The sequence below is a fragment of the Kryptolebias marmoratus genome, linkage group LG12 (assembly GCF_001649575.2).
Source record: "Kryptolebias marmoratus isolate JLee-2015 linkage group LG12, ASM164957v2, whole genome shotgun sequence".
Lineage (NCBI taxonomy): Eukaryota > Metazoa > Chordata > Actinopteri > Cyprinodontiformes > Rivulidae > Kryptolebias > Kryptolebias marmoratus.
The window spans coordinates 2,864,875-2,877,006 of NC_051441.1; the positions used below are offsets into that span (position 1 = coordinate 2,864,875).

The 12,132-nt window shown below is 40.9% G+C and overlaps 1 protein-coding gene across 4 annotated transcripts in view; it reads right to left on the reverse strand.

Annotated features, from left to right (window-relative positions):
* Positions 1-6,448: 6,448 nt before the first annotated feature.
* The window catches only part of si:ch211-51c14.1 (protein kinase C and casein kinase substrate in neurons protein 1), a 17,967-nt gene continuing 12,283 nt past the window's right edge, over positions 6,449-12,132 (reverse strand). For all 4 annotated transcript variants that reach the window (XM_017419453.3, XM_017419454.3, XM_017419452.3 and 1 more), the window contains 4 exons: positions 11,356-11,476; positions 11,198-11,268; positions 9,932-10,011; positions 6,449-9,120 (listed from right to left, as the gene is read on the reverse strand). In XM_017419453.3, coding sequence (XP_017274942.1) covers positions 9,011-9,120; positions 9,932-10,011; positions 11,198-11,268; positions 11,356-11,476 — 382 coding nt within the window. In that variant the 3' untranslated portion in view covers positions 6,449-9,010. The remainder of the gene's footprint in view (positions 9,121-9,931; positions 10,012-11,197; positions 11,269-11,355; positions 11,477-12,132) is intronic.

Consider the following 12,132-nt stretch of genomic DNA (forward strand, 5'->3'; position numbering starts at 1 on the left):
ATTCGGCTGCCATGCCAGCAGAGCACTTTGCCTCGAGAGAGAAATTAAACCCCCGAGGTTGTTCTAAGATGGATTAAATAAGGAGGGGAGCTGAGAAAGCTGGACTCACAGGAGGGGCGCTACCCAAACAGAGAACCTGCCAAATGCCAACAGGGTGTGGGCGAAGAGGCTGGCCTTCCTGATGTGGATGTCTCTCTGTGGGGGCGGCTGCCTGCATGCATTATGAGGATTTCTAGTGTAAAATCATACGCATGTGTTTTTTTCTGACTGCGAGTGGGCGTGTAAGAGCTTCTCTGCACGTGCAGAAGGGATGAAGAGCCAGAAATGAAAAGATGACAACATCCTCTGCTTGAGTTGAAAACCAGCCTTAAAAAGAAACACTGAAACCTCAGATTTTACTCTCTTTCATTATATCGTCACATTAAAAGTGATGTTTGTTTGTTTTGGCATTGAGCTCACTCATTTCTGTCTTTCAGACTGAGAGAAGCAACAAAGTAAAAGATGAGTCAATAAACAAAAGCAGGTAGAAGAGAAGGTGAAGAGACCTTGTAATGGGAATCACAAAAAAAAAAAGAAAAAGAGAAGCAGAGACGAGCGAGAAAAAAAAGGTTGTTTGCTACGTCTCACATTTGGTTACTCAGGCTAATGAGCAGCAATTAGTCGGCCGCCAATTAACTCTGCCCATCAGACTGAAACCGACGTAAATGAAAAGAGGAGGACATGAGAGAAGGGAAACAATGGTTAAACGACCTGGGAATCACAGCCGGTGTTATCTTCAGATGTTTGTGTGTGCGTGTGCATCCAAATGAGGTGTGTGAGTACAGATGTGTGTGTGTGTGTGTGTGTGTGTGTGTGTGTGTGTGTGTGTGTGTGTGTGCTCCAGCAGAGGGAGCTGTGTAAGGCCCATGTCACTGTAAATGCTCTACATGACCATCTGGCTCTCACTGTCAGACTGGAGCCTTCAGTTAACCCTCTCACTGCCACAGTCTCCTTCACAGATGCCGCGCCGTTCCGACTCGGGTCTGACAGAAATACGGGCATTTTTGTCAGTTATTGACCATTTTTTTCAATTTTTAATTACAGATAAAAATGATTGATGCTATATTGATGGAAAAGCTTTGTGACCCTGAATCCTCTCTGGCAACTTGACCAGACTGTGTGTGTGTGTGTGTGTGTGTGTGTACGTGTGTGTGTGTGTGTGTGTGTGTGCTTCAGGCTGTAGAAGGAAGAAAGCAAATGGTTAATTCCTCATTCTGACTGCTGATGCAGTGTTCCAGCTGAACCCCTCGGAGAGCCTCTTGCTCATACATTCACACACACACACACACACACACACACACACACACACACACACAGTAGTGTAGTGCCTGCCATTCTTCCAACTAGCCCGCTGCCCTCCCTTTAATTAGGCTAATTGAGATGCGAGAATAACCATTTTCCTGATTGCTCATTATTTTGGGGCAGTTTAAATGAAACTCGTGCTTACACAAGCAGAAACCAGCAGAGGTGCTTCTACCTCTCATTTTGGACGACCCTGTCGCTCGGAGCGGATGAGCTTTGGCTCCTGCAAACCACGGATAATCATCCTAATGGTTAACCCCACCCCACCCCACCCCCACCCCCCGAACTGCGTGTCCTCAGGACGATAGTTCAGATCTTTTACAGTGGAAAGGTTTTAAACAATATCTTACCTGTTGTAGATATTGCTGTTTGAATGAAACTAACCCTGTCACTTGTTTTCATCACGTTTTTCAATGATCTGATCAAATGTGTTTGTATTTTCCTACATTCTGAATAGTCTTTAAACTACTCACAACACACAGCGGATGGAACAACAGGAAAGCTAATCACCGGGTGTCACTGAAGCTGTGAACATCAACATATTTGATCTGAATAGTCAGGGATGGGGTTTTTTTGCATTTAGTTTAGTTTTGTTTATGAGTCCTGAACTAAAGTTAGAGAAATCTGGCAACCTGGGACACTTTCAGCAGCCATATCAGAATATGTCTGCCAGAATATGTAAATAAATACGTTTTATTAACAAAAGGCTTTTCCAAGATAAAACCCACATGGTGTTTCTCACTAAAAGAGTTGAAAACAAGATAAAACGAATCAAAAGTAATAAAAGCTCAAATACAATCAGATAAAATAAACATAAATACCAGTCTTCAGCTGATTCCTAAATGAATCCATTGAGGGTTGATGACTACAAACACTCTGTCATCTTTAGTTTTGGGTCCTGATTTGTGGACAGATGACGGTTCTGAGCCTGAAAAGTCCAAACCAGAACCTTGAAATGAGTCCTTTATTGAACATCAGTGAGGTCAGAAAGTAACATGTAATGTTAAATTGATGGTGATGTAAATGTTTATAAAATCGTGTTTGCATGAACTGCTCTAACCTTTTTGAGAGTGACGTTGTTGAGATCCACTTTGGTCTCAATGACTTCTGGTCTGATGTCATCTCCGTTCTTCTAAACTGAGGTCATCCAGAGAGTTTTCTACAAGAAATAATAACTGTTCAAACCTTTCCCCACAACAAAAGGTCTGATCCTTTAAGTGTCCTGCACACCGAGGGTGACAGCAAATCCAGCAAAAGAGCTCGGAGTTATGAAGGAAGAGAGCAAAGCAGGTTTTCCACACAGACAAATTACAGGAGACTCTTTGCACTCCGAAGCGTTTGAGATGGTTTGTCAGGGTTGTTTGTGTTGTTGGCCGGTTTGAAGGGTCCTCCAACCTGAACTCAATGAAACGGGAGCGTTTTGGAATGACAGATCATGGGATGCCTGTGCACGCGGTTAGCAAAGAGCTTTCACAGCCTCCAACACAAAAACATGCAGTCCTTCACCACGGAGGCAGATGTTCGTCATTAGCTCTGCTCAAACAGCTGCAACAATAAACAGTGATGTGATTCCAAACATTTATCAAATGTACACACACATGAAGTCATTTGCCTTTGGGGATCTGTGTGATTTCCTCATTAACTTCTCGAACTGTAATGAGTCATTGAACCGCGTTCTGTGTCTCTGTAAATTATGGCCCTGTTGCAGAATTGCTCTCCATGGCAACTTAAAGTTCTGCCTGTCACCACATGAAAGATAAAGGAATAAAGACATTTTCTCCCCAGCGTGTGTATTTCTGCTGGAGACAGGCCTGCTGAGGTTCCTGCCGCTGATCTTTGAGCTCCCTCTGCTGAAGAACAAAAGTACGTCAAGTTCTTTTCGGTCCAGAAAACGGTCCTGCTTGTTGATGGAGCAACAAACGAATAAATAAAGACCCGGTAATCCTTGAAGAAATGCATATCACCCATGGCTTTCATGCCAGAGTTTTCAAGATCATCTTATGAGGAGAAAAGACGGAGTTGTTGAAAACAATCTGATGCAATCCTGCAATAAACCACCTGATCTGTTAGCTTCTGGAGGATGTGTTTCAAAGAACTGACAGCTAATTAACTGCACTATAACCATGACTGTGTTTCTGAAGTTCAGTTGGCTGTGGCAGCCATTTTGAGTCAACAAAAAAGTCCAGATCAGGCTGGTTCTGACGGGTCTTCTTCTTGTCTGAGACTGGGAGGTATTTCATATTTTGAGAGCTAAGTAAGAAGCTGAATATCAGGAGAGCATTAGCAGGTAAATGTTTGTTCTGACAAGCAGGAGTCTGATAATGACTGTGTGTTTACATTGTGCCTCTGCTATAAAATGAGGAAGAGCTAATGAATAGAAATGAGAATAAGTTGTGGCAGGAGGTGACCGGTTTGGAGCAAAAATGGCCGTTTGTGATGTAAACGGTGTTCCTATCAGCAGTTTTTCTTTTCTTGTTTTCTTGTTAAACAGCTGAAGCATAAAGCACCCTGCTCCCCTTCGTCTACCTCTAATGTGACAGAAAAGGAGAGGAAGAGGCCGGGCTCTGGATCCAGATCAAGTTTCTCGGTCTGACGTGGCCCACCGGTGAAGCTGCCACATCAAACTGGGAGCTCGGGATCCCCGATTCGTCTCGCCTCTTCTTGGCCTGGACTGTTTTTATATTCATTAAAGTGTGGAGAAATTCCAACCTGTCGGAATTAACTTGAAACTTGAAGCTGTTCTGAAAAAAGAGTGAGATCAGAGAGGACGGCACCAGATATTTACCGGAAAATATGGTCTTTCTTTTAAAACGTTCTGTGGAGCCGAGCCAAAACAAAACCCCGATTTCCTTAGAATAAAACTGACGGAAGGTTTTTACTGCAGGAAAAAACCACTTAGAGCTCAGACCTGGTTTGTCATTCCTCATAAATGTTCTCTGTTGCTTGTTGAAAATAAAATAAAGGATGACTCAAAAAAAAACAAGTGACTTTAATTTACTTGATGGTCGACTCCGACCTGCAGCCGCCTCCTTCACCCTGAGGTCCTTCTGATAGATAGATAGATAGATAGATAGATAGATAGATAGATAGATAGATAGATAGATAGATAGATAGATAGATAGATAGATAGATAGATAGATAGATAGATAGATAGATAGATAGATAGATAGATAGATAGATAGATAGATAGATAGATAGATAGATAGATAGATACTAAACTTTTCAGACAATGGAGCTGCAAAAAAAGACCTTGCATCAGTGTCGTTATTCAAAGTATTTTTAAAACTATTTAAATCTTTAAAGATGCAGAATCTGTATTTAAAGTTAATATGCAAGGAAGTAGGGGTGCTGCAGGACACTACGCACCTCCCCCAAAGTCAATGAATTATTGAAAAATAAATTAAAACAGATTTTATCTAATCTAGCTTATAAACCAACAACGTAAAACCCATAAAAAGTGAACAAAAGTGTCAGACTGTGGTGAGTTGTTGGGTTTTTTGGTGAATGAGAGCCATCCGTCCATTTTCTTTACCCGCTTCTCCTTTCTGGGTCGCGGGGAGCTGGCACCCGTCTCCAGCCGTCTGTGGGAGGAAACCGGAGAACCTGAAGTAAACCCACGCGGGGCAGGAGGCGAACCTGCGACCCTCTTCCTGTGTGAGGGGCACAGCTCGAACCACTGCGCTGCGGCGCTCTGGACTGTCCTGTCGGCCATGTTCTGTCATGCAGAACGACACGGGTGAATTTGTGAACTTCTACAAACCTAGCAAGTAACAGAATCCCTGGAGCTGAAGACCACGCTTCCATCCAGATCTACTGCAGAGGTCGCCACGGCAACAAGTCGCTTCAGAGAGGAGGTCAAGACGGACACCATCTGTGGAGCCACTCGAAGGGTGGGAGAGTCTGACGACTCCACCCTCAGGCTGGTCAAGAATCACGTGTCGAGTCTGGATGAGAACCAAAGCTTCAGTTTTAATACGTGACGCTGCAGAAGACAACAGGGATCTGAGAGTTAACAGGTGGGAGGATTAAAGATGGAGAGCAGGTGAGGAGAAGAGTTAGAACCAGACTGAGGGCAGACATGAGCAGAACCTGAACAGAACTATGAGCTGTTCCAAAAAGCTTCAAGTTTCACTTTTATTTCAGCTGCCTGAACCCCTCAGACTGCAAATAAGGCTGGAATGTAAGCGTATTATTACATTTTCTGCTTTATTGTGCTGTCATCCAGTTATTGTTTACGTTTCTGCGACTTTCAAAACAAAATCTGTTTCTGCGTTTCTCATTTCTGTTGTCAGGAGTCAAGCGAGGCGGCGTTCATCAAACTGTCTGCAGCGAGCAACAAAACTGTCATCAGGGTGAAATCATCATTACTTCAGAGGAAAGCAGCTTTCCTCTGTTCTTTATGTTTCCATTCATGATATCACGATGTGTGTGTGTGTGTGATGTGTCATTTCTTGCCCTCAGCCGGCTCGGTGCGGGTCAGACCGGGTGTGCTGATCTTTGTGGACATCTGTGTCTGTGAAGGCATCTTTGAGCTCAAAAGCAACATTTGACCTGAACGCAGCTCCTCCTCTGACTCACGGCTGTCTGAGTGACAGAAACAGCTCTGAACATGTAACAACCTCCAGATACTCAACAAGATGAGTCAGAAACACAAACGCTTTGTCCTGTTCTGCACTTCTGTGCGCTTAGAATAAACTGCAAAAAAATCTGCATTTTCTGTGAAAACAGTGTGAATGCTGAGAGCTGACCTTTACTGAAAGTAGCTGTTAAATTTAAAACAAGCACAACAGAAGCTAAAAAAGATAAGTTAGCAAAACAGATGCTTTTATTATATAATATAGCTGCAAAACAGTATTTAAATTAGCATAGCTGTAGCTAAAAGTAGCAGAAAACAAAAATAGAACAAGTTTGCTGAAGTAGAACATTGTTTTAAAGGATCTGAAAAGATGCATTTCATTTCAAATAAAGGTAAATATTTTAACAAATGTAAACGACAGCCACGCCTGATCCAGCTGAGTGTTTGGATAAATTTATGTGGAAGTAGTTTGACTGGAAAGAAACGAGAAGCAGGAAAGCAGGAGTGTGATTCACACAATGAAAAAAAAGATTTGTGAGCTTCAGATTTTATTTCCAAAAGATAAAAACTTAGCAGATTGAGTTTTCCTGTGACAATGATGAAGCACATGAAGGATAAAAAGGAAGCGGATAATTGAGACAAATAAAACCTTCAGTGGCAGCTCTGTTCTCACTTCTTTTTATACCAGAAATCATAAAAATGAGATTTTAAAGACAGAAAAGTGAGTCTTATCTGGAAGGAACAGAGTGACATGTCAGGAACATCTTCTTTTGTCTCCGAACGCTGAGTACAAAGACAACAATGCATGATGGGAAATCTAAATCACTCGCTTTCGATCATCTCGACCTTCTGACTTTACTTTCACTCCGTGTCTGCTGGATTTGTTTGTAACCATATTTAATGTGTTGTTTGCCTGAAACAGGAGTGTTTGTGATGAGACCCTGCGTCTCAGAGAGATTCTCTGTACAAATAAAAATAAAAAAATATTTTAAACTGTAAAGTTTCTGAAACGCTGCCTGAAATCCCAGAATCCCAGAGAACGTAATCATTTCAGCTGAGGAAAGAGAACCAAGATCAAAACAAAAACACTAAAGCTGCAGCCAGTGGCTCCTTGTGGTCACCATGGTAACCACTCGCCTGTGTCTGTCACTCCCTGACTGCCAAGTTAATGAGAGGCAGGCAGAAACAGACTGAAAGTAAGCCTCAAACAAACAGCCGGTGCGCAAAAACTATAAATCAGATCTTAAAAATTCTTGAACCGTGAGCGACAGAAGACTCTGACGATCTCACATGTGAATTTTTTATGATTTTACAGCTTTTTATGTGGGAGTTAAATAAGTTAAAAGACCCTTCAGTTATAGTTTTGAAGAAAAAAGTCAGAGCTGAGTCAGTGCCTGGGTGTGCTCTCGCTGTTCTGGGGGGATTTGAGACAAAACTGGAAGTCTTACAGCGATGAGAGACACACCGAGTGAAAGAAGACAAAAATACCTACATTTTGATGTCTAATTTGTTTATGTAGCAAAAAGAGTTCAGGGAAGAAGAAGATTTGAAAATTTAAAACAGCTCAGAGGTTAGTGTGACATCATCCACTGATTTGATCGTTCTGCAGAAAAATCTGCAAAAAAACATCAAATTTAAACTGTGATTCTGTGAAATCTGTTAAAGAAATCAAAATGGCATTTCAGACACGAGGAGTCCAAGTTTCTGTGATCCGTTTAAACTCTGAATGATGTTTCTGCTGTGAAGTCTGTCTGAGCTGCAGAGCTCCAAACAGGGCTGTGTTTCCACTGATTTCTGTTGGCTTGGGGTTTTTTTAGCTTGTTTTTTTTTTATTTTGTCGACGTTGTGAGACGTAACGCTACTAAATTACCTAACTGAGCTGCATAGTTTTAATGTATAATTTGAGCTTTAATTCAAAGCTGGGTGACAAAATTCTTAACAGATTAGTAAAAATAATGCCTTAAAAATCTCTGAAAGTCTAAATAAATTGAGATAAAATAGCCAACATATCAAAATATAATAAGTAGAAACTTTGTTTTATGTCTTCTAGAGATTCTTTTTTCTTTTTTAACTGTGAACAAATATCAGGAGCATATTTGCTGTTTGTTTGTGAGCCATAAACTGTTGCTGCTGCAGCTTTAAAGTTAGTTTTAAAATGGAAAAATTGCCACGTGTCATTATGTGACATTATTTTATAAAGAAAAACATTTAGTCCAATTTGTTTGTGCTTTTATCGGCCTGCTGTTGTGATAAAAACAGGAGCTCTTCTGTGTGAAGCAGCAGAAAGTACTCATTAAAAAAAATTAAAATTACTGAAAGTTAGCGCAGGTTTTAACAATATTAAAAATGTTTTCTTTTAACAGACACTCAGTAAGCATCTTCTCGGGATTCATGACATTATTTTATGAGCAGATCTTCACGGAGAAAACACCCGAATTTTGTCTTAAATTGGATTTGAACATGAAACAAACAAAGAGAAAAGGAGCTGATATAAAGCTGTGTGGTAATCCTCTCCTGTTTCATCACGTTTTCTTTGAATCCTTTCAGATACAAGCAGTGAAGTGATAAAGTGTTAAATTGAAGTCAAAGGCACTTTAAGTAATAAAAGGAACAAACATGGGAGTAAATGGGGTGTGTGTTGATGCTGATAGGGGACTAGTTTCCCTGTGGACTCACAACACAAAGATAAAAAGTCCTTTTTTTAATCTAATTAAAAGCTAAAACAACAAACAACTTCCTTCCTCAGGATTCGGATCCTTTTTTCCCCACAAAGTGGAAACTCTGAGGCAGCCGAATCATTTCTTTTAACTTTATACTGCCAGCTTTTCTAACACACTAAAATAAAAAGATGCCATTTAAACATTCATTCTTACATTAAAAGCTTATTTAAATGTGGCTTTAATATGAGTGGTTCATTCTGAAACATTTGTCTGAATCTTCAACAGAATAAATCTGCTTCTTTTGTTTGTTTTTTTTGACAAATGTCCCAAAGCATCAGGAAGTTGTCATCTTTGGCCAACTAGACATTTCTCCGTGCCGCAGAGTGAAGAACGTGACGTGTTTACATGAACAGCTTCATCCTGCGTGTGGTAACTATACCACCTCCACGTAGTTGGCCGGGTAAAGCCCCTCCCACCCGTCGTCCTTCTTCCCTCGACACCAGCCCTGATCATCCTCATCCTCGATCTTCAAAAACTCCTCACCTGCAGGAAAAAAACGAACATTTCCTGAATCCTGTATCGGTTTCAGACTAAAACCATCTGACAGTAAAAAATAATGACGCTTTAGCTGTTTTAGCTGCAAACCTTCGATAATGAGACGTCACAGTCAGACTCTCAGCTACTACCACCCCAAACTTTAGCTCAATATCTGTAAAACTGAGTGATGTTAATTATCTTTAATTGGCTACAACCAACCACTGCTTTCTGGGAGTTTCATTAAAATCCATCAAGTGGTTCATGAGATATTTTGCTAACAGACAAATAGAGTTAAAGGCCAACAATTAATGCCAAATTTTTATGCAAAAATATTGCATAAAGTGTTGTGTTTACAGTACGTGTTGAGGATCAGTCTCAGCTACTACCACACCAAATCTTAGCTCAGTATCTGTGAAACTGACTGAGTTGTTGCCAGTTTTGTGTTTTTTAAGGACAGTTGGCTGTGGCAGCCATCTTTAATCAGGTTGACTCCAAATCTAAAGTAGATGTAGATCTTCACCTAATGATTGATTTCTGCAAGTTTCGTTAAAATTAGTTGAGTGGATCGTGAGATATTTTGCTAACAGACAGTAAAAATAACCTAATTATCCATCTTTGCCTTTGAGGGAAATAATGAAGTTAAATCCTGTTTCCATGAGAAGTTTCAGGTTGTGTAGAGTCTCAGGCATTCGGGACAAAGTAAAAAAACAAAAACATCTGGACTTTTATTTTGTAGCTGAAGACGTTTCACTTCTCATCTACAGAACAGGAGTCCAGTTGCTTTGGTTTTACCCTGTTTTAGGTTGTGTGAGTTCACCTGCTTTAAAGGAGAGCTCGTCGGTCTCCTGGCCGACGTAATCGTACAGAGCTCTGACTCTGACTCCTCCGATCACCGCGCTGAGCAAACAAACAGAAACGAGACAGACGGACGTTAGATCAGACCTACGGCCAGACGGCGGCGAATCTGAAGGAAAACAGGAAAAATACGGAAGTCTACGACTGAGAGTTCCCTGGTTTCTTTGCTTTGGGTCTATTTACAGACAAACTTTTCATTTGATGTTTTAAAACAGGACGTTTGGGCTTAAACCCTCTTCTAGTGAGTATCTGCTCGCCGTCAGAACTCCTCAGATATCTGGTATATTTCCAACCTTTTTAGAGACTTTTTAAGCTGCTTAATATCAAATATCCATCAGGATGTTGGTGGAGCAACATGTCCGATGTTTGCCTGTTACCCTCAGCAACTCTTCTGCTCGCCTGTCAGAAAAACTCAAAGTTTTATATGTTCGGCATAAAGAAGCTGCGAAGAGAGAATATAAACGTGTCTGTAAAACTCAAATAAGGTGCCGCTTCCTTCCCCCTTCTTCACGTCAGTTTTATTTACAAACAGCAAAGAGCTGAATAAGAAAAGATTTTACAAGACAAAGAATAAAACTGTTCCTCAAAACACCAAAGGTGGCTCAGGGATAATAAAAAGGATCAAGTACAGCATAAAAATACGAACAGATAAATCAGATTGTTCAGCTGAATGTCAGTGAAGAGGGTCTTAAAGTTTCCTAAACTCATCGACACATAAATTATAATAAAGGTGTGTTCATGTCTGCTTTTCTGGCTAAAATCATCTAAAACCATCTGGTTGTTGGACCTCAGAGGTCCACATGAAGGACGATTATCCTGAAGATAAAACAGACTTTAAGATTCAACAGTAAGACCTGAAAGTTAACCAGGAAGTTCATTCTGATGTTATATATGATCACTTTTACTTGTTGCTGTTTAAAGATGTAAAATGTAAACAGAGAAGGCAAATTCTAAAGTTGCACGAGGAGGAAAAACATTTAACAGAATGAGACATCTTGTTAGTTTTGAACCAGTTTTCAGTTTCAGTTTTCCAGAAATTTCATACCTTTGAATCCTCATTTAAAGCTTTTCTCTGCTACAAACAAGGAACTGAGATGGTTTTTATAAGATCTGCTGAGACTGATTTCAGATTTAAAGACAAAAAGACGAAGGGAAGAGGAGCCAAGAAGAAAAAAAACAAAAATAAAACATCATTAAGTGATTATCCTCCTCCTCCAAATCTACTCACCTTTTCTCTATCGTTCCTTTCTTCTCCACCTCTTTCTTCCCTTTTTTACTTTTCTTTTCCGGCTCCCATTCCTTGGACAGATTTGAAGAAAATAACGTAAAAGCCCAGAATGATAAGTTTCAAGTTGAAGTAAATAAATGATGGACGGAAGCAAAGACCTGGAAGTGAGGCCAGTCGGTGGGCATGCCGGGTCCGTGGGTGTTTTTCCACCAGCGGAGGTCTTCGTGCTCGTCGATGGCCATCAGCGTGTTGTGGAGCTCCTTGTACACGGCTAACACACTGAGGGGAAAATCCAATCAGACTTCAGATCCTGATCCAGTCCGTTTTCAGCTCCTAGCTCCTCGTTTCTCTCAGTCAGATGGTTGGTTTTTCATACAGTCAACCAAAGAAACAGGAACAAACTGAGTGTTTGTGACGAGCTGCTGCTAAAACAAAAATCAAATCTGTTCTGTGCTTCATCCTTTGAGTTTAGGAGTCTTTTAATGCCTGAATGATTTAAAGATCAGTTCTCTGAAAATGATCTAAACGGGACTGAAACTGAGAGAAGAAACAACCAAAGTCTTCCATCAAGACCATTAAAAATACGATTCTAAGAAAGCCTGGCTGCTTGCAAACAAAATATAAAGAAATGGATAACAACCTTTGCACAGTACTACACACAGATCTGGATGATCAAATTGTAATAAAAGGTTGTTCAGCTCTATACTCTTAGCAGGGTCCTTGAGGGTGCATGGTTCACCCAACCAGTCTACATGTGTTTTGTGGACTTGGAGAAGGCGTTCGACCGTGTCCCTCGGGGAATCTTGTGGGGGGTGCTCCGGGAGTATGGGGTACCAGGCCCTTTGATACGGGCTGTTAGGTTCCTTTATGACCGGTGTCAGAGCTTGGTCCGCATTGCCGGCAGTAAGTCGGACTCGTTTCCGGTGAGAGTTGGA